At 41.9% G+C, this 26,801-nt stretch overlaps 1 protein-coding gene across 3 annotated transcripts in view; it reads right to left on the bottom strand.

Annotated features, from left to right (window-relative positions):
- Positions 1–26,250, bottom strand: part of LOC144717883 (uncharacterized) — a 59,069-nt gene extending 32,819 nt beyond the window's left edge. The window contains exons 1-3 of one of the 3 annotated variants that reach the window (XM_078593645.1): positions 26,164–26,250; positions 25,136–25,279; positions 24,851–24,921 (exon numbers count right to left, since the gene is read on the bottom strand). In XM_078593645.1, the coding sequence (XP_078449771.1) occupies positions 24,851–24,921; positions 25,136–25,146 (82 nt within the window). In that variant the 5' untranslated portion in view covers positions 25,147–25,279; positions 26,164–26,250. Of the gene's footprint in view, positions 1–20,204; positions 20,959–24,850; positions 24,922–25,135; positions 25,347–26,163 lie in introns of those variants that run through there. The other 2 variants (XM_078593635.1, XM_078593655.1) reach the window with 2 other exon arrangements.
- Positions 26,251–26,801: the final 551 nt, after the last annotated feature.

Raw genomic sequence — 26,801 nt, forward strand, 5'->3', positions numbered from 1 at the left:
CTGCAGTACTTTCTTCCAAGTACCTTTGCTGTACATCAGAAGATTCTCCTTGTGTCATAAGAGCTGAGATGAATGTGTTACTGAAAGGTTTTGAATTGATGCCAGGTGCAGTGCTGCTTTTATCCTTCTCCACTTCAGTTGTTGCAGTAGGGGATGCTTTTGTTGCACCAGTCGTCTTCACATCGGTGCCTCTAGCGAAAGGCCTTGTGTGCCATTGTTTCCAAAACCACGTAAGCTGCTGAGCATTCCCTATGGGGCTTACCCACAGAAGTGTCACAATCCACATGAGGCGGAACCAAGTTAACCGGCAGCACATGGCGCTGTCTTAAGGCGAAATCTTTGCAAGGTACAGAGCAGTCTTTAAATGTCCCTTTGTTTCTTCAACAATGTCCGCTGCTTGTGACTATTATACCTCCTGCCTTCACACATGTGGCCTCCAAATTCCAAATGCTGCTAATTATGGACTGTGTATCATCAAAAATGTACCATAGTGGACACTAATAGATTCCATTCGTAAATAGCTATGGCTGACCGCACACACACTGCATGACTCTCAGCAGCAGCCTCAGTCACACCCTGCAAGTTATGCAAGGGCCATCACCTTGGCTCTAGCTGCTGTTCACCATCCCAACCTCCACAACAAAAGGAGTCAGGGCTGTCATCTGTGTGACTATTAAAACTGGTAACAAGACTCCTAACAATGGACTCTACCATTACTTGTGCACCATGGATTGTGGGAGGTTTCTTTTTGAACAGAATAAAAAACACATGTGTAACCAGACACGTTAAGACAATAAATCTAAAAATAAATCCCCATTGTCATGTTAATGTGGTTGCTGATAAGTAAAATAAAGTCATAGCAATAAAGTATCCTCAATTACTCTTGCCTGACAAATTGTGTGGTAAGTTGCCATAACAACAGGCCAGCATTTGTCCCTAAGGATTGACCAAGGGGAGGCAGGCGATGTCCTAAAGACAGCATCCCACTTCCCAGGGATTAATTATCTGCTTGTTGGTGAGGCTCTCTGATTCCAAAACAGCACAATGGCATCTCCCCCAGCCAGCACCGCCAACCAGAATGGCGCAGAGGCAATGAAAAGGGGTGGGCTGGCGCTGTAGAGAGAGAGACTGAGACAGCAGGCATACTGATGCGAATTAACTGTGGGCTGGCAAGTCTTTAGCATGGTGTCCTCACACATTTGCTCGTGTAGCGTATACAATGATTTTAGCAAGGCTCGTAAACATGCAGCACTTCAATCTTAATTTGGAGCTTTCGTGACTGCAGGAATTACTCTTTGGTTCTTTCGGTAAAGTCACGTATAAAGATAAAATAATAAATTAAATAATAGCATACGACGTTTCGATTGCAACACAAGCAATCATCATCAGGTATAAATGAAATAGCAACAAAAATCTAACCAGAAAACTATAGACAGACATAATCTTAGGTTTTTTCGGTAAAGTCACGTAGGTAAAAAATTTAATTAATAAAAGTAAAATAAAACAAATTAAAAAAATTCACGACGTTTCGGAAGCAACACAAGCCTCCGTCTTCAGGTGGAACCGTCACAGCCACGACAGCTGTATCAAGTAAATGAGGGATCACAAGAAATACTACCCCGTATATAATGGTTGAGGGGGGAAGGGCCAGGAACGGCACACTTATTTATTAATATGGTAAGGTGAGGCTTAAGACACAAACACGAAGATCTCTGCCTGTGTATCGATCTTCGTGTTTGTGTCTTTCAAATTTCACACTTAACTTCTAATTCAGCAATTTTTGGAATACTACTCACTGTATTGTATGTGTGTGTGTAGGCATATATGCCTACATCATTTTTTTGCGGGGGGGGGGGGGGGAGTGAAAAAAACGTTGGTGTGTCGACTAACTTGTTGGATCAACTTTTTACCCCCACATCTGGAGGGGGGTCCACTTTCTATAACTTTTTGATTCAGGCCTTCTGAAAGGCTCTTATAATTTAGTTGACAGACAAATTGACAAATAGAACGCCGGGCATTTATAATAGACTAGTATAAGTACCCGGCGTTGCCCGGGTGAAAAATATATTTCTTAATAACCTTACATATATACACAGATGTGCTGCTACCTCTGCCCCCCCCCCCCCCCCCCCCCCAGGCATGATCTCCTCGGCCGCTGTGCAGTAATATGTACGGCCTATAGTGTGGTGGGGTGTCGAGGCCTAGTACCGTGCAGAGCCTCCGGCCTCACCTAGATTGCCCACCTGGCTGAGGCTGGGTACCGGGGCCGTTACCCACCCCCCCCCGCGCTACAATAATACTGTCTAATCGCTATCATTTTATAATCTACCGACCCTATAATAGTAATTGCACCCATTGTGGTGGGGGGGGAGTGAAGAGGACGTGAAACTTTGATGAATTTACCTCAGTCGCGTGTTAATGCGTGCGCATATTTTTAACGGGAATTAAAAATGGCGTCCACCCTGCAGCGAATGCGTCGCTACCCGTTGCCAGGGGCAACCGCCGTCCAATGAAACTGCGTATGGTCCGGCGACACACAGACAGACAGACATATTTGCGATTTTATATATATAGATTGTCAGGACTCACGGTCACAACCGGTTCAAGTATAATTTATTTAACATTGTGGTTAATGGAATGAAAACGAGTGGTTGCAGGGGTAACGTGAATTAATTTGTGTTTACAGCACATATACAGTATAAAAATGGAAAACATACATTCTGCAACTATGGTGGGTTCAAGAATGGGGCACCACAGTGGCGAGATGTTAACTGCCTCGCCTGGTATACAGGAGATTGTGGGTTTGAGCCTGACCCTGACGCCTGTATATTTGGAGTTTGCATGTTCTCCTCGAGGTTGCGTAGATTTTCTCCAGGTCCTCCGGTTTTCCCCTCCACATTTAGAAACATGCAATTTGAGTATTTGGCTGCTATAAACTTCCACATAAGCCACTTCGTTGAGATATCATGTGTGGTCAGGTCTTACCTGGTAAAATATATTTTATATATATAGTTTTACAGTTTAAGAATTGATATTAATCAATCGATGCATTATTACAGTGTCAATGCAAAAGCACTCTAATGTATAGTGCATGCAACATGCAGGAGAAAAAGAGAAGAGTATGCATAAGGCACTTGTCATGCATGCATTGAGCTCAATGAACACTCAGCGGGGCACTTCTTGAGAACTCATGGTGGATCTGTTCGACATGTCTTGAAGGCATACGTTTCCGTGGCATGAGCGCACGTAGATGTACAACAATTTTGTCAATCCACTGCTGGATGAGAGCTTCTCGATACTGTGTGGGTCATGGGGGTCATTTAGCCATACTTCACCACGCTGTCTCTGTGTGTGCTGATGAACTCGGGGAACATAGACATGGGAACAGAGTACAGCACAACACTGTTTCCCCGTAGGTCAGGGGTCGGCAACCTACGGCTCCGGAGCCGCATGCGGCTCTTTACGGGCTGCTTCTTGACGATATGTACGTGAGTACAGTATGTACTCAGATGCATTGCGGCTCTTGAAATACTGAATTTTGTACCGAATTGTAAAGAAATGGCTCTTCTTGTTATTTTGGTTGTGGCGAGATGTTAACTGCCTCGCCTGGTATACAGGAGATTGTGGGTTTGAGCCTGACCCTGACGCCTGTATATTTGGAGTTTGCATGTTCTCCTCGAGGTTGCGTAGATTTTCTCCAGGTCCTCCGGTTTTCCCCTCCACATTTAGAAACATGCAATTTGAGTATTTGGCTGCTATAAACTTCCACATAAGCCACTTCGTTGATATATCATGTGTGGTCAGGTCTTACCTGGTAAAATATATTTTATATATATAGTTTTACAGTTTAAGAATTGATATTAATCAATCGATGCATTATTACAGTGTCAATGCAAAAGCACTCTAATGTATAGTGCATGCAACATGCAGGAGAAAAAGAGAAGAGTATGCATAAGGCACTTGTCATGCATGCATTGAGCTCAATGAACACTCAGCGGGGCACTTCTTGAGAACTCATGGTGGATCTGTTCGACATGTCTTGAAGGCATACGTTTCCGTGGCATGAGCGCACGTAGATGTACAACAATTTTGTCAATCCACTGCTGGATGAGAGCCTCTCGATACTGTGTGGGTCATGGGGGTCATTTAGCCATACTTCACCACGCTGTCTCTGTGTGTGCTGATGAACTCGGGGAACATAGACATGGGAACAGAGTACAGCACAACACTGTTTCCCCGTAGGTCAGGGGTCGGCAACCTACGGCTCCGGAGCCGCATGCGGCTCTTTACGGGCTGCTTCTTGACGATATGTACGTGAGTACAGTATGTACTCAGATGCATTGCGGCTCTTGAAATACTGAATTTTGTACCGAATTGTAAAGAAATGGCTCTTCTTGTTATTTTGGTTGCCGACCCCTGCCGTAGGTCATGAACACACAAGATTAGGGTTTCCACCTGTCTGGGTTTGATGCAGATAATCCGGAAATTGGCAAAAATGTTAAAGTGGAAGGAATGTATTTGTATGGAGATCTGGTAGCGGTATTGTGTTGCACATTATTGCAATGTCCTACACATATGATAGACATAGGCTTATGCTATAACCTTTCTGTGCAGTCTGAGTGCTATCCCAATGTTTTTGCGAGTGTTCTTTGCCGCTCTGTGGAAATAATGACGCAATAAAAACCCACTTGAAAAAATGTAACATACTTGTACGAATGAAGCCCATGTTAACACAAAATCGTAATTATAATTATTACTGATTTAGCAAATAACATATTTGCCCATCTATGTCCAGTAAAGCGAGCAGAACAGTCAAAAAACAAGTATCTATGTACTGCACAGGACATTCGCATACTATTTATGCGCAGTGTGATATGACATCAGCACACTGCGAAAGAAGCAAACGTGTTTTCTGACACTGCTTTTTGGCAGTGGTGTACAAACGCACCTCCGATTAGCACGGTTGGCTACGTCCAGTGTGAAAGAAGTTCAACATACATACAAATAACAAAAAACTTCACGCACTTGTCAATAGAAGTGGCCTCAGGAGGGAGATGAGCCATTTCCCAAAACGTCACCTATCATATTTTCCCACTTCATGGCAGTGTTATTGGCGAATGTGTTGAATCTATTAGGACATTAGCACACTGGTAGAACATTTGCAGACTGTGATAGGCATCCTTTATCGCAAGTCCATTTGACCTGCGGTGCTCAATTTGCAACGCAGCTCCGCCACGTCGCTTCTGGCGCCACCTTGTGGATAAACAAAGGCGAGTCAAAGTTGAAACTGTCAAAGGGGCTTATTGTAAAGGGGACAAAGGAAGGTTACAAATCTATCGCACACAATATTCAATGCGCAGTCCGGGAATTGCCATCTGTGTTCGGGTGACCAGAATTGGTTTGAGCCGAGTTTTGGTACCGGTATTGTGCTGAACTGTATTACAGTCCAGTGCGCAGTTTTTGATCGACTGAGAAATGTGTCCGAATTTGGTTTAATGGAAAAGGTGGCAACCCTACTTACAATAAAGTACAGCAAATATGTGCGGAGTTTCAGCGCTCTCGATACGTGCGTGTGAAGTGTTCTCTCTGACGCTCTAGTCTTTTTTGTTTTCTTTCACACTCAGAAAGTCAGAAACTGTAGACCCGGTACTCAATGAACGAGTCAACAGGAAGGACACTCCCATGACATACAGGTCATTGGCGCTCAGCGGTCAGAGTATCTCCAGGTTAAGTCAATAATGTAAACAATTGACAGTGTCATGTAAACACGTGAAAGAAGGGAGTGCGCACCTCGCAAACAGTGATTATTGAGAAAGAGTTTAGTGGTTGCAAAGTGTAATGAATCAACGACCCTTCCCTCATTTAATCACGCAAAGGAAAGAGGGGGAGGTGGGAGTTGAGCGTGGTCACACGATCATTGAGCGTGGTCACTGGATCATTGAGCCTGAGATGGCAGTGGCCAATAGATGGCAGCAGCCGCACGCTGGCTTGCATCACGACCTGTGGGTAATTTTTGTAACTGGCCCGCTGTCACAAACTGCCTTGCCAAATCTAATTAGAGTACGGGGTCCCAGCGAAATGTCATCACCCTGGGATAGACATTAAGTGTGAATATCATGCTGCTTTTAATGTGTAACTTTCAGAAAGTTATAATCAACATTTTTCATTGTTTTATGTATGTGTAGTGCCTGAAAGTACGCGTCACGCGCGGAGGTCGGTGTGCGCGCACGCGGCGTACAGTGGGAGCAAATAAGTACACGGGGCGCTGATTGGCTGGTTGTTGTTGTCGAGATGTAGGGCCGCGCTGTCTGAGGATGGTAGCAGTGGAGAAGAGTAGGGTAGCAGTGGAGAAGTGTAGGGTAGCAGTGGAGAAGTGTAGGGTAGCAGTGGAGAAGTGTAGGGTAGCAGTGGAGAAGTGTAGAGTAGCAGTGAGACGACGAAGCCAGTAGAAAGCGGCTGGAGTGTGGGAAGAGAAGCTGGTATAGTTACGACAGAGTGGGACGGCGGAGCTGATAAAGAGCAGCTGAACTGTGGCGGAAAGAGTGGAGAGGAGAGTCGACAGAGGAGTGATGGCGGAGCGAGTGAGGCCGGCGGATCGCGGCGAGCGAGCGGAGAGCGCGGAGGAGAAACGTGGATTGGTGTTAGCTGGAGGAACGTTGAGCGATGTTGGATGGAGGAGTGTTGATCGGAATACGCGGAATAAAGTGAAAGAGGAAAGACAAGAAGCTGTCGTATCGATTCGAGCACTACATATGTATAATGTGAAGTAAATTGTATTGGATTACAGCAGGACGTTTCTGGATACAAGTGAACACAATATAAGCAAAAGACACTTAAAAAAACAGTGTTAATAAATAAAAGCTACTTCGAACGTAACATTTTGACAATAAAAAAAAACAATGTTCTTTGGGTCTTTCGGTAAAGTCACGTAGATAGAACAATAAAGTAATACAAATGAAAATAAAGATAATAAGCTTTAAGTATAAAAAAGAATGGTTTACACCAAACGATTAACCTAAACCGACCTTACACTGTTGGCTTGCGTTTGGCCACGACGAGACAAGAATTAATAATTTCACCCCTCCAGCGAAAATACCACACTCTCCAACCAAGCAATTTCACTAGTACAACGACTATTTGTAGCTCCACAAAAAGCCAGGAGAGAAGAATGAAGTTTAAAGCTGAGCTTCACGTACAAAACCAATACAGAAGGGGGGTAACTGCATGAAAAAGCAGCCACGAATGTAAACCGGTGCCCACAATGGCAGGAATGTATAAGTCCGAGAGCTTAAAGAGTGAGCTTGGGTATTCAAGGTATTCTCACACTGTTAAATGTGTATGTACACTCTGTGCATATTCACCTCAGTGTTAAGAGGTCTTCAAATGTTTAACCAATGTGCTGAGCTAATGATCGTAGAAAAACTCCTGCAACCTTGCCAGATGCTAAGAAATTTCATCAGTTTGATGAATACTGTCTAATGCACGGGTAAAAAAATCACATTAAAAAAAGAAGAGCCTTTTCAAATATCAGTGTTTTTTTTCCAGCCCTCAAGACATTTTTACGAAATGTCAAACCCTAACTACTGTACAACATGAAACGCTGCAGGTTCACATTCAAGTTTTAGGACTGGCCTTAAGATGGTTATCTGCCTTCAGTGTTAAAATGTCACTTTCTATATACTGGAATGTAAATCCATGAACAGCATTGCCTTTCAACGTGAGCTTTAAGACTGGCAGATCTGACTTTTATAACACCTTGTAATAGCCATGTTGCAGTTTTACGCTTCTGAAAACCGGTGTGGAATGGATGGCATGCTTTCTCAGTGTTTCTAAGATACCAACACCGTGCGTTGCGCATGAAACATATGACCCAAATTTAATTACCATGCCTCGTGCACTGTGATACCACTGACATTGAAGGCAGCTTAGCAAAATGTGTGTCGTAAATGCATGTTGGTGATCATTGGAGTTAAAAACGTGAGACCTAAATATTGGGAAGATCATAAAGCATTCAGAAAAGTTGGACTTATTCTAAATTCTGAACTCAACACATGATACAAAAAATTGCCTAAATTTGTCAGGAAATGCTTAAAGTATATGTATAATATTACTTACTGTAAAGCATACACAGAAAATGTACATGGGCCCTTTTACATTACGCCAAATATAATCCACAGTGTCCTCTACATAAAGTATGTTCACTGACGTCAATTCATCACACTTCAGCTAACTAATATCTCTGGGCAAAAACAAATGCCTTTTGTCTGACACCTCTCACAGTGATCAATGTAGGCAAAACTGGCAGTCTGAGCTTCACTAATGCTTTTTTGACTGGCGCTCAGGGCCAAAGCAATAAGACTTGCAACGCCATTTGTAATAGTCTGAGTGTTAAGTATTTTTAACACATTTGTCACCAATATAAAACCAGAAAAGAGCTACACTTTAATGACTGGCTGATGCATCTGGTTATAAACCATATTTATGGCACAATGGGAGAGCAAGACTCCAGACCGTGCATTAAAAAGTTGAGCACATCCTGTTTTTATTACAGTTTTAATAATAAGTTTGTGTGCTTACATTCTACAGTGACGTGTAGGAATTACATTTTCAAATCCCGTTTGCGTTAGTCAGTTGGGTATGAAACTAAAATGATAGTAGAGGATACGTATCCACAAATGTGTTATCTGCCCCAGACCTCGAGAATGTTGTCATGTAGTCATGCAGCAGTGCACACGCGTCTCGGGAGCGACCCCGCGCCCCTGAGATTACAGGCATAGCGACAAGAGGTGCCCAACTCAGGACCTCTGACACCGCGCTTGCATCTCGTTTACATCACTTGCCTAACAACTTCTCGACATAGCAAATCACATTTTCTCCCACCAATGCCATCCAATATTTGAACATTGTAAGTAAAAGATTGGCCAATGCGCAGCGCATGCATATCATGATATTAAAATATAGTGCAATGTTTGATTTATTCAACAGTATCGGGTCAACATTTTGGCCAGTTGGACTTTATGAAATCTCAGTATTTAAATAAATACATTGGCAGAAAGTTTGGCATTTTTACTATTATACCAAAAATAATACGAAGGTGTAATATAAATACTATAGTATTAACATATATTTTCACACCGGAAATGTATAGAAGTATTGGAATTGCTGATGCTTCCATTACATGTTTCAGCATGCATGTCACTCTTCTGTCAGGCACATACGAGTCTTAACTCTAAAGGCAAAGAGAACAATCACCCCCCTTTATAATGTTGTTTATACATACACATCGAGCAAATGACAGGTGTAGATTGCCATGCAATTTTCAGTTTAAAAGGTCAAGAGTCAGAGGTCGAGGTATCCATTTTCTCGGCTTATTGAAATAAACTGCCCGAAAAAAAAACCTGTCCGCATACTCTTCTCTTAGAGAGAAACGAGGGTAATGACTCTGCTATCATCGCTGTTACCACCTTCACCATTAAATTCACTGTTTTTAAACCGCATACGTAGATTCAGGCAGTAACAAATTGGTGAAGGAAGCACATTTCGTCTTGCACCCCTAGTCAGTACCCGACTGGTTTGGATGCCCCCACCACACGATCCAGTATCGCTGCTCAGGTCCTCGAAGGCACTCAAGCTTCTTCACCACGTCAAGGCAGTGTTCCATTTAAGAAGACAGTGAATATATGTATTGCACTTACATAATCATAAATGTATACACATTGGGAAAAGCAGTTTCTTTAATATGTGTATCTATGTAACAAAAAATTGTGGTCAAGTGGGGTAACAGTTTTGCTGTTTAAACTCGTGTATTTTTGTAGGAGGACCAATGCTTGAGTAGATTATAGACTCCTTCATGACAAGCCTAAATGTCTATGTTTAATTCTCATATTAAGCAGCTAAGCACCAGTAAAAAATAACAGCTTAATAAATCCTCTTAAGAATGAAACAATGAGCGAAGTGATAAAAAAAACTTGACCATTGACATAGGCAAACGAGTTCCGATTTTAATGGCACTATCTTTACAAATGTAAACAGTTGGGCAAACACCCCGGTGATTTCCTTTGGCACCCGCTGTACCTTTATGCAGCTGCTTTGATTGTTTCAGAGCTGTCGGGGGTTTAATAGTCGACAAATGTTTGCTCACTGTGAAAACACAAGCGCTGCCAGTCCTTGTGAATATAAAGGGAAAACGTATGCTTCAGCAAAATAAACAGGTGTAACCAAAGTTATACAGCGTTAAATGGCCATAACTAATGAGTAAAAAGTAAAGTGGACAGAGAGACATCTCAACTTCAAACAGAATTCACAACATGATGCAATTACGTGTTAAAAATGTGCGTGTATATATTACTGTATGCGACGTGACATCGGAAAAAAATCTGACACAACTGCAGTACATATTTTATAAGAAAAGTTAAATGTTTAATGGAATTGGTTGCTATTAAGTGTAATTAACTAAGTAAGTCATAATAGGTAATGATGGCAACTGCATGAAGACTGAAACTTAATTTTAATAAAAAGTCAATTGTATTCCTAAAGGCTACGTGTGCCAATTTGTAACATGCCAAAAAAATGGTTTAATGTCATATACTATATTCATGTGCACAAAACTGGGAAACTTTGATAAAGAGGCACATGCAACCACATATTTAACAAAAAAAACAATACGGTAATTGAAAGCAAAGTATTCACGTTTCACATATAATGTGCACAATATCTATGCACTCAGGGTGTCACCACCAGATCGGGTCATGAAATCGGATTTGCACAATCCTTCACCAATCTGATCTTGGCAGTACGGGAGATTGACCGAGCAAAGCTGTTGCTGAGTGAGCATCATGCGAAGATGGGCAGAAACACAGTGCCCCAACTTTAGTCTAATAGTCTCGAATGCACAGTACCCTCAATGTACATTATTGCTCTCCAATTGCTGTATACGTTAATTAACCGTTGAATTTCTACAGTTCTTGTATTATTATTTCAGTAGTGTATGCGCGTGTAAGTATGTATCTGTTATTTTACTCGTACAATATTATTATTATTACGGTATTCAATTTTTATATTATTTATTCATGGTCTATTACTACAAGTCTGGGAAGGAGAGGTGACATAGTGGTAAGCGCACTACGGTCTGAACAGATCCACATTTACCAGCATAGTGAAGTACGGTTAAACAAGCCTCATAAGTATCATGGCATGGGGAAGCCTTCATCCAGTAGTTGATTGCCAAGAGCTGTAAATTGAGTCTAAAATCCAATCAAATTCTGACCGATTTTGAACCGATTACATGACATCGTGGATCAAATTGGATTTGTTTGGTGTTTTAATTATTTTCAATAGAATCCGGGCCACTTGATCGCTCAAAAAACCCTAACTGTATACCTCTAATATTCAAGTTTTTGTTGAGTACTGCTATGATTACTCAAAGGCATAATTGAAAGCCTGCAATAAAATCAGGCCGTACAAACTTTAGGCATGAATGACATTAGGCACATGTACACAATACAATGCATGAATAAATTAATAAATGAGTGCCAAAGGTGCATTTGTTTGCAAAGACGAAATCAAGTGCATACTGTGATTGTGCACAGCATTATCCCAATTTCATGGCAGCATCGCGGGTGCATGCGATGCTTTGTGGGAAAGCGTGGCCCGCGCCCGTGTTTAGAGAGGAAGAACTCTAGAGTGAGGCGGGTGCAGCTCCGGCTGCTCCTTTGTGCCACGATCTTTTGACACGGAGCCATTAAACAGCATAAGGCAGCTTCGGTACAGTTGTTTAGACAGCTGCCCCTAGTTACCATAGTCTGCATCTCACCAACAAATCGCGTGGCTTCATCCGAACAATCCTGGCCGATTTCAAAGCGAGTTTACATCCAGGTGACTGTTTTGATTTAAATTGTGACAATTAAAGCCTAAAAAATAGTGCAAAAGTAAAGCTCGAGACATGAGCTTTATTTTTTACCAGGTACGAGTACATTTTCACCAGCACGCACTGACCAGCATGGTGAAATATGTTCAAACAACCCCCACGACCGACAGGGTGTGAGGAGGCCTTCATCCAGCAGTAGAATAACAAAGGGGTGTAGATTATTACACCATTATTATTATGAAGAGCCCATTGGGTCCAAATGTCTGTCTCTATTTCAATGCAGATCACTGCGACTATTGTATGCGTCACTATTGAACATTAACAATAGGAATAAACCCTGGTCATTGAGCGTTAATAGGGATTCCACATCAATGTGTTATAGCAGACATTACCCTCAACATATAACACTGTACATGAATGCAGCAATACCACAGAGGTAAACATGACATCATTCACATAATGTACTGTATATTAAACCTTTATAAAATTTCTTGACACAAATGAATGTTACTTTTTTCTTTATGGAACGTTTTTGTACCATAAAGTTCCGCTTAGCGGGACTGCATGTTTCACTGCTTGACAGAGAAGAAGACCAATTCAACGTTTAACATTTCACAGACCCCCTTGGGTGGCATTACCCAGCTCTCCCTTGTGACCACAAATCAGCAGGTGGGGCTGGCAGGGAGGCTCATTCATCTGCTTTCCCAGTCTGCACTCGAGTTATTTCAAGCACAGCAGCAGAATCCAGCCAGGAGCACACATCCATGTCCATCGCCTATGTTTCCTTTACAAATGTTTAGACAATGCATGGCAAAAAAACGCTGACAATGTTGTGCTAAGGTTATAATTAGAGCAGCTACGAACCTATTTTGAGGTAAAGAGTTTACACATGTTATTCATAAAGCATGATTCTAAATACGCATTATGTATACGGCACAAATGAATGCATTTATAATAATACAGGTTTCATTAGCCCCTCATTACCATATATTTAAATGGTTTGTGATGATTATCGAGAACAAAAATAATGGACAATTCAGAGGCCAACCAACCAATTGAGCAAGCTGGATTTTGGAGAGAAAAAATGTTATATAATTTATCACATACATACTAGAATCTAGAAAATAAAAATAAACATTAAATGCTATTATGCCTGGCTTTTGTATATAGCACTATAAAATTGTATTTGATTCACTAAAAAAGCATGCAGTCATCCAGACTCTTGCACAGCTAGGCCTAAATAAACATACAGTATATAGAAATGTTAAAAACCACGAAAATATACTTTTTCCAAGCCGGTTTACATGAGAAGATATTTCTGCTAATTTGATTGGAAATGTAACAGGTACAGGAAATTATTGAAGAACTTAAAAAAGAAGGCTGGGAAGTTGTGCTCATGATGAATATCAGTATGCAAAACAAGTTGACTGAATAAAAGACGATTGTTGGAGGGACACATCTGCAAACCACTCCAGGGTATATATCAATGGGATTTTTTTAGAGTGGAATATCCAAATTCTTAAATAAAGAAGTGAGCAAGAGCAGGATGGAGTTCCTAAAGAATGCTTTATTTGGTCATGACAAGCCACGTACCAATCTGACTAAAAAGTAAAGTTTTCCATCAGATAATATTGCTCGCCATGACACATGTATTACACGCATGATTTATAAAACTTAAAAAATAAACTAAAACATTCACATATAAGTTTGGAGACATGCATGCTGGGAATTACACGAAGAGACATGGCTCAAAGAACAAATGCTAATTTAAAACATCGTATAGACTGTTAAGGAAAGTCATAGGGCTGGTGAAGGACACTGACTAGAGGAGATGATGACTGATAGAAGAGATTAGAGATGAAATGGCAGCCAAGAGGGGACATGGCCGAGAGGATTTTCACCCTGGAGTCTGTGGGGAGAACGTGGGAGACCCACGTTCTCCCCACAGACTCCAGGGTGGATATATCATGACTGACGATGGATAGGATAGAGTGGCTTTGGTGAAGCAGCAGCCACTAAAATTGCAAAACGTAGAGTTCAAGTTCCAGTCGTGGTCAACACAGTCCATTGTTTCTCGGGGGTCAGGTAACATAAGTACTGAGTGAGGATGGCTGTACCGATTGGTGAAAGGTCCACTGGCATCTAAAAGGTCAACTGGCCTCAGAAAAACAAAGGTGGAATTTCCACCACTTGCTCAATGCCACCTACAGAGATGATGATCACCAAAACTGTTAGTGATCTTAATCAATGTCTCCAATTAACTGTCCTGTATTAGTAATATGAAACATTACGAGAATATGTAAGCCACAACAAGGTGATTCTGCTTACACTGTCACTGCTGTTGGAGATGTTAACACATGAATCAATGACAGAAGAGGGCGAGATATTTTAGTTTTTGTTTTTATGTAAACACAGGTGAATTTGCATGTGAGTCAGCATCGCTGTATCATTGTGAAAAAAGGAGAAAAGCATCAGTTCCAAGCCATTAAGATTAGACGTGGCAGTCCTAAATTGCACAGCCAGTGACAGGTTGGAATGGTAGACTTAACAGAAGAAATGTGTCTTAAACGTGACACTGCTGGAAAGAAAAAAGATTTCAGCACATCCATCTAATCCAGTTGTCTCTGGAATGCATACAGTGAGGGAAAAAAGTATTTGATCCCCTGCTGATTTTTTACGTTTGCCCACTGACAAAGAAATGATCAGTCTATAATTTTAATGGTAGGTTTATTTGAACAGTGAGAGACAGAATAACAACAACAAAATCCAGAAAAACGCATGTCAAAAATGTTATAAATTGATTTGCATTTTAATGAGGGAAATGAGTATTTGACCCCCTCTCAATCAGAAAGATTTCTGGCTCCCAGGTGTCTTTTATACAGGTAACGAGCTGAGATTAGGAGCACACTCTTAAAGGGAGTGCTCCTAATCTCAGCTTGTTACCTGTATAAAAGACACCTGTTCACAGAAGAAATCAATCAATCAGATTCCAATCTCTCCACCATGGCCATGACCAAAGAGCTCTCCAAGGATGTCAGGGACAAGATTGTAGACCTACACAAGGCTGGAATGGGCTACAAGACCATCGTTAAGCAGCTTGGTGAGAAGGTGACAACAGTTGGTGCGATTATTCGCAAATGGAATAAACACAAAATAACTGTCAATCTCCCGTGGCCTGGGACTCCATGCAAGATCTCACCTCGTGGAGTTGCAATGATCATGAGAACGGTGAGGAATAAGCCCAGAACTACACGGGAGGATCTTGTCAATGATTTCAAGGCAGCTGGGACCATAGTCACCAAGAACACAGTTGGTAACACACTACGCCAGGATGGACTGAAATCCTGCAGCGCCCGCAAGGTCCCCCTGCTCAAGAAAGCACATATAAATGCCCGTCTGAAGTTTGCCAATGTACATATGAATGATTCAGAGGACAACTGGGTGAAAGTGTTGTGGTCAGATGAGACCAAAATGGAGCTCTTTGGCATCAACTCAACTCGCCGTGTTTGGAGGAGGAAGAATGCTGCCTATGACCCCAAGAACACCATCCCCACCGTCAAACATGGAGGTGGAAACATGCTTTGGGGGTGTTTTTCTGCTAAGGGGACAGGACAACTTCACCGCATCAAAGGGACGATGGACGGGGCCATGTACCGTCAAATCTTGGGTGAGAACCTCCTTCTCTCAGCCAGGGCATTGAAAATGGGTCGTGGATGGGTATTCCAGCATGACAATGACCCAAAACACACGGCCAAGGCAACAAAGGAGTGGCTCAAGAAGAAGCACATTAAGGTCCTGGAGTGGCCTAGCCAGTCTCCAGACCTTAATCCCATAGAAAATCTGGGGAGGGAGCTTAAGGTTCGAGATGTCAAACGTCAGCCTCGAAATCTTAATGACTTGGAGAAGATCTGCAAAGAGGAGAGGGACAAAATCCCTCCTGAGATGTGTGCAAACCTAGTGGCCAACTACAAGAAACGTCTGACCTCTGTGATTGCCAACAAGGGTTTTGCCACCAAGTACTAAGTCATGTTTTGCAGAGGGGTCAAATACTTATTTCCGTCATTAAAATGCAAATCAATTTATAACATTTTTGACATGCGTTTTTCTGGAATTTTTTGTTGTTATTCTGTCTCTCACTGTTCAAATAAACCTACCATTAAAATTATGGACTGATAATTTCTTTGTCAGTGGGCAAACGTAAAAAATCAGCAGGGGATCAAATACTTTTTTCCCTCACTGTACACTGCTCACTCATAATTCTATGGTAATCTAGCTTTCATGAAGCATCCGGTCAACTTGCGTATTAGCTTCCCAATAACGTAAAGGAGCATAATCGAATTTCACCAAATGTTGTGTAACATGTCGTTGGGTGTTTAAATATGTATGAGACCCCCATTGAATCAAATTGAAACGAACTCTAATCCTGCTCATATTGTGCCAAATTCCCTTTGCAAAATAAGCCAAATATGATACTTTAGTGTGTGATCATGGCTAAGGTTAAGTATGTTTAACTTGCATCATGAACACTGTCACATACATTCACGATCCCACAGTAAATATCTCACAACATTCCAATGTGTTGAAATGGTGAACAATAATTACACGATGATGTTTTTTTTAATTTAACAGACATTTACAATGGCAGCATTGAAACCACAGTTTCTCCAAAGATTCTTATAAATGTGACAGTTTTCCTCAGCTCAAATTATACAATCTTGTCATTTAGTGACCAATATAGCAACTCTTCACGCTATTGGCTACTTCCAACATACCACAGAGAAAGAATCATGCACATGTCCTCTACTGCTACCTAGTTGTGCTGTAAGAATGTTAAGGTGTGCTAGCAGCTTTCCAATTCCATTTACAATTAAAAAGCAACGACTTTCACACCGCAGATGTAAAAAAATAATTAATGTCCCTATGCTTGCTTCAGCATGCTCGCTGGAATGGGCTCTGTCTATGCTGAAATATGATAAAGCGCCAAAGGCTAAAATACCTAACACACCTTCGAATTATACTTATGTAGTCACTAATGTAAAGGATACCTATGTGTAATATAGCTTTATGTTACGGTCACAGAAAACACTAGATCGCGCATTGTGCTGACTCAACAAAGATATAACTTTCATTCCATGATGATAAAAATACATATTACGCTAAACATTGTTTTTTTACCTGTAAAATTATAATAACATCCTGGACTTCACAGACATATTCATATTTTCTTGACTACAGCATGAAACACATATAATTAAACCACTGTGATCAAAAAAATGTTGTCTCCGTAAAATTGGGTTTCTGAACAGCTCTGCAGTAAAGACTTCACATTTATTTATTTTCATGTTTGACACATACAGTATACACAGTACTCTGTGCGAAACGAATGATGACATGGCAGCTGAAAAAGTGAATACCCGCAAGAAAGGGTGATCAAAGGTGAAATAAATCTCACAAATAAAGCCATGAGAGGTGGAAATATAAGTACAATACAATAATGTGCAGGTCCTCATCCAAAAGTGCAGACAGAATGAATTTTGATGGCACTGTAATGTTATAATTACAAACACGCATACTATAATTACTACATATACACAACATGATACATTTTACTTAACTTCACTTTCTACCTTAATGTGGAAAAAGTGAGAATACTGTAAAGGGTCAGTGCACTTCAAACAAATCCAACCTCTGCACCTTCCAGAGTCCTTGTGATTACCAACCTCGGATCCCTGAATTAGAAGGCTACAGAGGTCACAATCCTTAGAACTCTCAAGAATTCTGTTCATTTCAAAAAGAGAAAAAATACGTCACAAATCTCAACCCGACCACAGTGACAGTGTTTAAAAGAGTAACCTTTGTAAAGATTGTTTTTTAGACAACCTACAAAGCAAATTTACATCTACAGTGCCCAGCATTAACTATTGCATTATCTTACAATATAAACTTATTTGCAACTTTTGCTTAATTACAATGATTCTTGAAACTTGTTTCACATACATGCGTTCTCGTTTCACACAAATATGTCCACTGTGTCATTGTATAGTCCTGTAAATAATTTGATAGTCTCAGGAAATCCATGCCTAGCATCTGCATAAGCAACGTAAGCAATTAAACGTTGCTTATGAACAAACAAAGTTGAAACGTTCAAGATACAATTTAATTGGCAGATATCCACTTGAAGGTTTATTAAAGTTCACTAATGCAAGCACACACTAATTCTTAAAGCCACTTCAACTTGCAGGATGGCCTTGCTAGGTATCGCAAATTGGTATTTCACAGGCTTCACAGGTCAATGATCATTGATGGAAGCTCAGCATCGGAGACCATTAAAGTTTTCTTGATGAGCCCAATGAGGTTAACGCCTTAACTAGGTTTTATGTAGCCAACCGAGTGGCCTAATCATATGTGGAAACTAAAAATTGTAGGAGAAGTTTTTTTGAATGCTCTACATGTGTTTCTTAACACCTGAAGTTAAACTACATCTTATTGATGAATTAGATCTTGCCATTATATAAATCACCAGGTTTAACCTGGGTATAATTTGAAGACTGTGTTCCTTTGCAACAAAAAAGGAGACAGCTGTTATTTTTGCAAACACCCCCCAATTTACCCGAGTCTGGAGTCAACCACTGCTCTCCCAGAGATGTATTTAGTAGTTTTATGTTAATGTGAAAATGGGTTTCTTTGATGCCTCTCAGGTGGAGATTTTCTTTTAAAATGAGAACGTAATGAAAGGCAAGTGTCAACAAAGATAACAGACTTGAGTCTCCCACACTTATTTAGTAGTTTACAGCATTCCTGTTATTTCCTTTTATCAAGCAGAAAATGTGCAGGTTAACATCAGCCCTTTTATCTTTACACACGCTTAGAGTCGCTGATTAAAATATGTATATATATATCAAACAAAGATATAATCTGAGGCATGCGCTAAGTTTTTACTTTTTTGCCTGACAAAAACTTTACGACAAACATTCCAAAAAACCCCATACAAATAAGAAGATGAAGTACCATTCATTTTAGTACATTATTATCTATTCCAGCTGGACAATCATCACAAATCCTAGCCTGAAAAAACGATTTCATTCTGGGAATCAAATGCCACTACAAATAGAATCGTGGCAGGGCTGTATCGCTATGAAAAAAAGATTAAGTGTCATTATATTACACTTACACAACCCATACAATTGCATTGACACAACGTAATTTGGAAAAAAAAATCTGTTTCGCAAAGCAAACCTGCATTCAAATGTAAAACATTGGGATGAATGCTGTTGGTTTGTTTACTCCTGTCATAAAGAACGCTTTTATTTAACATTTCCATTTTAAAGGACGCAGGTTTTGCCTTTCTAAGTACCTGAGACTGCACACCTGTTTCTGTAACCATAACTAACATATAGTCGTTGTTCCATTTGGTCCATTGAGAAGGAGCAGCAGAGGATGTCAGGTACAAATACAGGTCTCCTGGAAAGGTAGAGATCACTGTTGTATGTGATATAACGGTTGTCCCTTTGTATCGTATAATTATCATTCACAGTGCTTGGGCAGAGAAAGAGTACTGTACTGCTAAACTTAAAGGTGTGTGATTTTAATGTTGAATATTGTATTCTACATTTAGTTTTATGGTCAGTACTTTGAGTGTCAAAAGAAATAAGACAAATATTATCCCTCATTGTCAGACATAATCTATCCACTGCTGGAGGAGGGCCTTCCCAAAGTCATCACACATCCTCATTGTCTCGCAATGTGGCAATCCATCTATCTCCCGTACATTATCTGATTTCATTGCTCCATCACCGTGGAGTCTGTACACTCTGGCATGTTTCCTCCTTTGGCTGCCAATACCTTCACGAGTCTTGACCATCTGCCATTATCGCATATAGCAATATACCCTGCCCAAGTACCCTTCATTTTCTTAAGTCAGTAACTCAATGTCTTTCATTTGTTCTCAAATGCATGTGTTCCTCTGTCTGTCAGTGTATTTCCAAGTACTGTGTGCAATTCTCCACACATCTTCTTTGTGCATTTTTCAGCTTTTTTATTGATGTATTCGTCAATGTCCATATTTCAGATCAATATGTCATAGCAGGTAAAATGCAATGATGACAAACTTTGTTCTTGCAAAGGCACTCCAACCTACTGGTTCGCCTCTTTATTTTAATAATAACAAAGCCTAATGTTCCACAATTTTTTTTAGATTTCTCAAGCCTGTAATCACATGATTCTAAATCTAAGCAAGCTGTAACATCGTGCCAAACCTAAGATGTAAAACATGCAAAAACATGATTTAATTGATATATTGTTTAGAACGGAGTTGAGCCAAAATTCTTGTTTTTCTTACTGTTTTTGAAACCGCCAGGGCCCTTCCCTCACAGATCAGTTGGAGGGACCTGTTAAACCACCACCTGAAAAGGTAACAAAACTAAAATACACATTAAATTACCAAAGCTACACGTTCGTAGTCACATGGAGCCTACCAGTTGCACTACAAATACCCCAATGATGTAAAGTTACAATCATCCATCCCATGTATATTCTCAAGTACATATCATTAAATACGGTATAAGCATAATCTGCTGAGTAAGTACTCCATGAGAAGCCGATTCATTTTTGTTCGCTAAACAGTTGGCACACCACCTTGTGTTTACATGAACTAAGATCGTTCTCTGTTGAGCACCATCCATTTGTGGCACCAAACATTAAAGTCCAGTTCACACAGTGTATTGGGCAGTAAACACTTCTCGCGTTGTTGTGGCAATCCGCCTTAATATTCACCCAAGGCATTCAACCACGGCATTCAACCACGCATACAGAGCGAGCGCATCCAACAATACACCTCCAACTGGGCCAGCCTTCACACCAAATTAATTCATTAGTACTGGAACATAAACACATTATATTACATGACCTAGCACTGTTATAAAAAAAAAACTAAGTATTCCGAGGCGCTGTTAGACATGCGGCAAATATGCACTAAGGTTAGTATATAAATGGGGACGATCATATTCATAAATTGAAACAAAAATTACTACTTTTCTTATTGCCATGGTAAAGTTACCATTAAATGACTTTCAACAGAGCTGCATAAATATTTGTCACAGCAAATGTATGTCACTTTATATACAGTACAAGGTACTGGTTTATACTGTAGATGGCGTAATTATTAGCACACTGCACCATTCATCCGGTGATCCGAGTTCGATGTCCAGCCACAGCTGACATCAGTGGCGATTGATGTGGTCCTGAACACCCCCACGTCACCATAATGCACTGACCATCATGGTGAAGTATGGTAATACAACCATCATGACTGACAAGTGACAAACTAAAAAACGTAACTTTATTTTACTATAAAATATTATTGTTTTACCAGGTAAGACCCACTGAGCTATATAGCTCTTTTTCAGAAACGACCTGGTCACAAATGATAGCTCAACAAAGTGGTTTGTCATGTATACATTTATAGCAGCCAAATACTCTAAACGCATGTTTCTAAATGTGGAGGGAAAAACCGGAGGAACCAGAGAAAAATACACATGACCACAAGGAGAACATGCAAACTCCAAATATATAAGCATCAGGGTTGGGATCGAACCCACAACCTCCTGTATACCATACAAGGTAGTTAACATTGCAACTGCGGCGCCGATGACATGGGGGATGAAATTCATCCAGCAGTGGACTGACAAAGGGATGTAAAATTGCAGGTGGAGTGAAACTTTAAAATGCCATTTGGTTTCATTGTATATTCCTGTGTCACAGCATCAAAGTGCCTGAAATTGGTTCTCTTAATTGAAATGCATAACGTGCTATTCATTCCAAATATTTTGGCAAAATAAGTGTTCTTTGAAAATAAGAGTGATGAACTTGATGACAAGTCCACACAGTTTGTGTAACCTCAGCCCTGTCCCACAACTTTACTTTGAAAACGATCTTTTTCCCACTTGAGCACCTTGCTCATCGGCCTTGTCACGAGGCTCACGTGAGGTCAATGGCTCCTCTCGGGACTGCCATGGCCAAGGGGCCAATCAGACACAAGTAGCGAACGGCATTCCATCGCTTTCGGACATGTGCCACAGGCGACAGCCAAAACAAAAGCAGCACAGTTTTACCCTTTGTGCACAGCCCCGAGGCTTACAGTACATGTGCTGGGCACGGATGAAAGGTGCTGGGGAAAGTTCTGCACAAAAAAGATCGTGGTCTTTGCAAAGCATTTTAAACGGTTTACATTCCCCATGACAATCTTACACATTTGTTTAACCAACCATTTTTTGTTGCAACTGCATAGTTATGATTTGTGCAAAAAAGTTAATGTTACAGTGAATTACTGTTCATGATAAACTATATTTTTGTATAAACACAATATTTCGCGTTTTATAATTTATTACAGCAATTACATTCGTGAATGTAAACATTTATTATATTTTACAATGCAGAATATTGGATGGTAGATTACCAGGTAAAACAAAAACTTGTTATGCCAGTGCCTCAAAAAGCAATCTAAAGATTTCTTACAGAGTTAAAGACAAGCAGCCAAGCAAGCGTTTTGTGAACTCTTGAAACCCCAGGTGTGTCTCATTCTCTGGCAGAGTTTCAACCATCTGAGTCTGTAGGCACTAACGGGGCATTCATACCTGGGCCAGCTTTCAGGTTCCACCCCTATACGAACAGCCGTTGGGCAAGTTAATCCAGCGTTATTCCTGGAGACAAACTCAGACATTCCTGTCTATGGTTTAGTAATCACTTTACCACATCTGTCCAACCTGACGGTGGTGAACATCATCAGACATTCCGCTCACTGTGCTATGTGAAACTGCCCCCATTGAGTTTAGTTACACATGTATTCTTCTCATTTAAGTCTAGGTTTGATTACGTAGACAATAACAATTTACAGCATGGCCTTTTGCTTTGGATATTTTAGGGAAGGTCCTTACCAATTGAAACCATATTCAGGCTAGATTAACTCAGATGCAAACTTTTTGCGATATAAAATCCCATCGCATCATTGGGCAATACAAGCAAATAAATGAATGCACCTCTTCCAACAGACTGCTCATTGTGAGCGCATAAAATGAAGAGCATTTGCCAATTTAGCGTGTGGAATTACTTCTGAAATGGGCACATCAGTGTTGCCCAAACTCCTGATTCAGCAGCAAGAAGGATGTGAAGAGGATGGCCCGCTGAATGAATGCACTGAGTCCAGGACGGGATTAGATGAAACCAAAGCGGTACCGGGACATGCGATGCCCTGCTGAACAGCAGCCAGAATGCATGGAGCTCACCCGCTCGCTCCGACCATACACATGCACTGAGGCATAATTGAGGCGCTTTACATTTTACACTTTTTACCCACGAGTTTCATTCGAGAGAAAAGCTGTATGCTTCACCAAGCGCTGTTGACATTCTCACGAGTAACGGAAAATGAACAAAGGTTAATTATAAGAAAGTGAAAAAAACATTTATTATTTTAAGAATCTCTTACGAAGTTTCAAATATCCCGGTGCATTTCAATTGGCATCTTAGAACAGGAGAAGGTCATATGTTTATTTACGTAAGGCATGAGAACCAAAATGGGAGGTGGAGGGGATGGCGAGGTAGGGACTTGCGTTTTAAGCTGAAAACCTCTTAAACATTTTACTCTCTTCAGTCTCTGTACAGTGTAGGCTTATTAAAAGTGTAAACATTACTTTGCAGCGCCCGTGTAATGCAGACACCCAAAGGTAGGAAGGAGCCAAGACCACGTCCATTCACTCGAAATCCCGTAGACACAAGTGCACGTAAATTCATATCTGCATAGGCAGATTAGCGGGACTCTGGAATTGCACCCGTACGGGGATGACGACAGCACGAGGAGGCTTCATCCAGCAGTAGATAGAACACGGTTTACGATATGGTATACGCGGGATTTACACACTGAAGTACTATCGACAATTTATGTTATCCAGTTCAATACTACGGTGCTAAACACTTAATCATAAGTGCACAAAGGTCATGGGAAAACCAATATTGCGCAAACGTTTACACGTGCGACAATGAGATAAAATGTGGTGCATATACACTTGGCTGCAGTCACCAACAATCGTTGATTGGCCTGCACTCACAGGTCACAGCTCGCGTTGGTTTGAGGTTGCAGCAGACGAGTAAGGGGGAGTTGCTGGGTCGTTGAGTTGGAAGTGTGATCGAGGGGGTGGCTGTGCAATTGGTTTGTGTACCGAGGTTGCGGGAGTTCGTGGGAGCCCGTGGTCTGGGGAGAGTGACTGACTGGGAACCCAACCTGGTGCGCAATGCTCGGAACAAAGGTTCATATGGTGCTGTGTATGTGTGTAGGGTGGTGGGTGCTCGCCAAAAGCACTTGCCCCAACAGTCTGTTAAGGCTATACAGGAGATCTTTATCTTTGGGTGTAAAGTCCTAGGAGCTGCGTGTGCAGGGTGCTGGCCGTGTGTGCAGAGTCCTGCGTGTGTATGTAGGGTGGTGTGTGTGTGTGTGTAGGGTGGTGTGTGTGTGTGTAGGGTGGTGGGTGTGTGTGTAGGGTGGTGTGTGTGTGTAGGGTGGTGGGTGTGTGTGTAGGATGGTGTGTGTGTGTGTGTAGGGTGGTGGGTGTAGGGACCTGTGGTGGTGTCTCGTGTTGAATGCATTGTCCTTACATGGGGCGCGGTGGTGCAGCGGTTAGCGCGCTGCGCTATGAACCTGGCGACCCGGGTTCGATTCCGGCTCACGCCCAACACCAGTGACGATTATCTGAATGGGTCCTGCCCCCCTAGGTGACTCAACCTCAAATGAATACCTGTTGCCGTGTGTATACATTTTCACGAGGGATACAAAGACAGTCGGGCGTGGTGCTGGCCACCTACCCACACGTGTGATGTGCCGGGATTCATAGGTGCTCGCTAACAGCACTTGCCCCCTACAGTCTGTTAAGGCTATACGGGGGATCTTTTTTTGTAGGGACATGTGGTGTTGTCTCGTGTTGGATGCCTTGTCCTTACCTGTGCGCTGTGTAGCCGCGTGTCGGACGAGGCACGCAGGGAGCAGCAGCAGCAGCCAGCAGCTCGGCCACCTGCGCAGCCAATACATTTTCACGGAGCGAGAAAAAACCACCCCGAGACACACTACCGTTCACAATCGCGCACGCAGTGCTAATTGAAAATCCCCATCCAACTTTACACCCGCACGCGGTCTTGCAGAAGAAATAGGGCGAATGCGGTTCTTCGGTGATTGTTACACTTGTAATGATACAAATGAAGATGGTGAATGGAGGTGATTATTCTCACCAGCGAGCCATGATGATCCAGCTCCGTGCAGGGTTGTTGCTCGGTGGTGCTGCTGCTGATGATGCTGATGATGCCTTTTGTGAAGCGGGGCGGCTTCTCCCCTCCCGCTTCGGGGTGGAGACTCAGCTCCGTACGTGCGCGCCCCTGTCCCAGCGTCCGAAATTCGAACAATCACGCACACTCTCATACACGGGAGCGCACAGACACACATAGACAGTTAGACACCACCGCTCCCCACAACAAAGACAAAGACCCACCCCCCCCCTATAGCCTTACCAGACTGTTGGGGCAAGTGCCGTTAGCGAGCACCTATGAAGGCCGGCAGAGCACACGTGGGGGAAACTGGCCAGCACAACGCCCGGCTCCATTTGTCTCTCTCGTGACAATGTACATACACCGCAACAGTTATTCATTTGATGTTGAGTCGACCTAGGGGGGGTGGCAGGACCGGTTCAGATAATCGTCACTGATGTTGGCCGTGAGCGAGAATCGAACTCGGAGCACCCGGGTTCGTAGTGCAGCGCGCTAACCGCACGTACGCACGCACACACAATGTATACACCTAGCACGCGTACACGCGTATGGATACGGAGTGCGTAAGACTATACTAATCACACGCGCACATACCTTGTCCACGCGTGTGTGTGCATACGCGCACTTGATGCTGTCCTCACCTGCACACGTATTGTGGGTGTGTGCGTGCATGCACAGCTGGACTGCAAACGCAAGTACATCGGGGTCCATATTTTCCAAAATTCTAGAAGTAACCGCACGTTATAAAATGACTCAATTCAAATGACACATAGCAATCATCGCCTCCTACTGGCAGACTAATGTCCGTTTGCAGGCCAGGTGATGAGCCAACTTGTGCCGCACAGGGACAGCTGCCGCTGGGGGTGCCCTTTCAAATGTTTGAGATGAGATATTTGTGAACAGCACACTGAGACACCCCGGCGTAAAGGGTAGCGCTATGTAAAATAAAACCCTAATCGTTATTGTTTTCTACAATATATAGATACTCAGCTCACCTGTATGACGCGGCACAATTTGTATACCCATATGCACTGTGCGGAACACGGTCACGAGCGTTCTGCTAACTCGCGCAGAGTGCAGTTCCCTTTCAAAGTTTTGAGACTAAACACAGGGTCGATGATAGCGTCACGTATTTTTGTCCGCTTTATCTAACAAACTTTATTATTGTCACGCATACGCCTTTCAAGAAATAGGTACAGTAGACAATTCCGTGGATTATTTACCAAGCACATTAAGCACAGGGGTGGCGTGTTGGCACAGTGGCTTGGAGAATGCACTTTAACCCTATTATCTAAGTTCAATTCCTGGCCATGGCTAATATTAGTGGTCAGTAATGATTTCTGAACTGGCTCTGAACACTCCCTGTATCACCCAGCACTGCTCATCGTGGTGGGGTATGGTTAAACAAATCCCATAACAAAAATGTGTGAGGTGACCTTCATGCAGACGTACATTACATTGCATAAGTACAAAGGCTGGTATTTTACATACTTACTTGTACGTATGAACGATTACGTTTTGTCTTACATATCCTCTGCTGCAAGGTACCCGCTAAAACAGTGAATTCCTTTCTTTAAATCAGACGAGGGCCCATTGAGACATGCTTTTACCACGGAGACCTGGGTAAATAAAC

This window comes from Lampetra planeri, chromosome 1 (genome assembly GCF_965212315.1).
Source record: "Lampetra planeri chromosome 1, kcLamPlan1.2.h2, whole genome shotgun sequence".
Taxonomy (NCBI): Eukaryota; Metazoa; Chordata; class Hyperoartia; order Petromyzontiformes; family Petromyzontidae; genus Lampetra; species Lampetra planeri.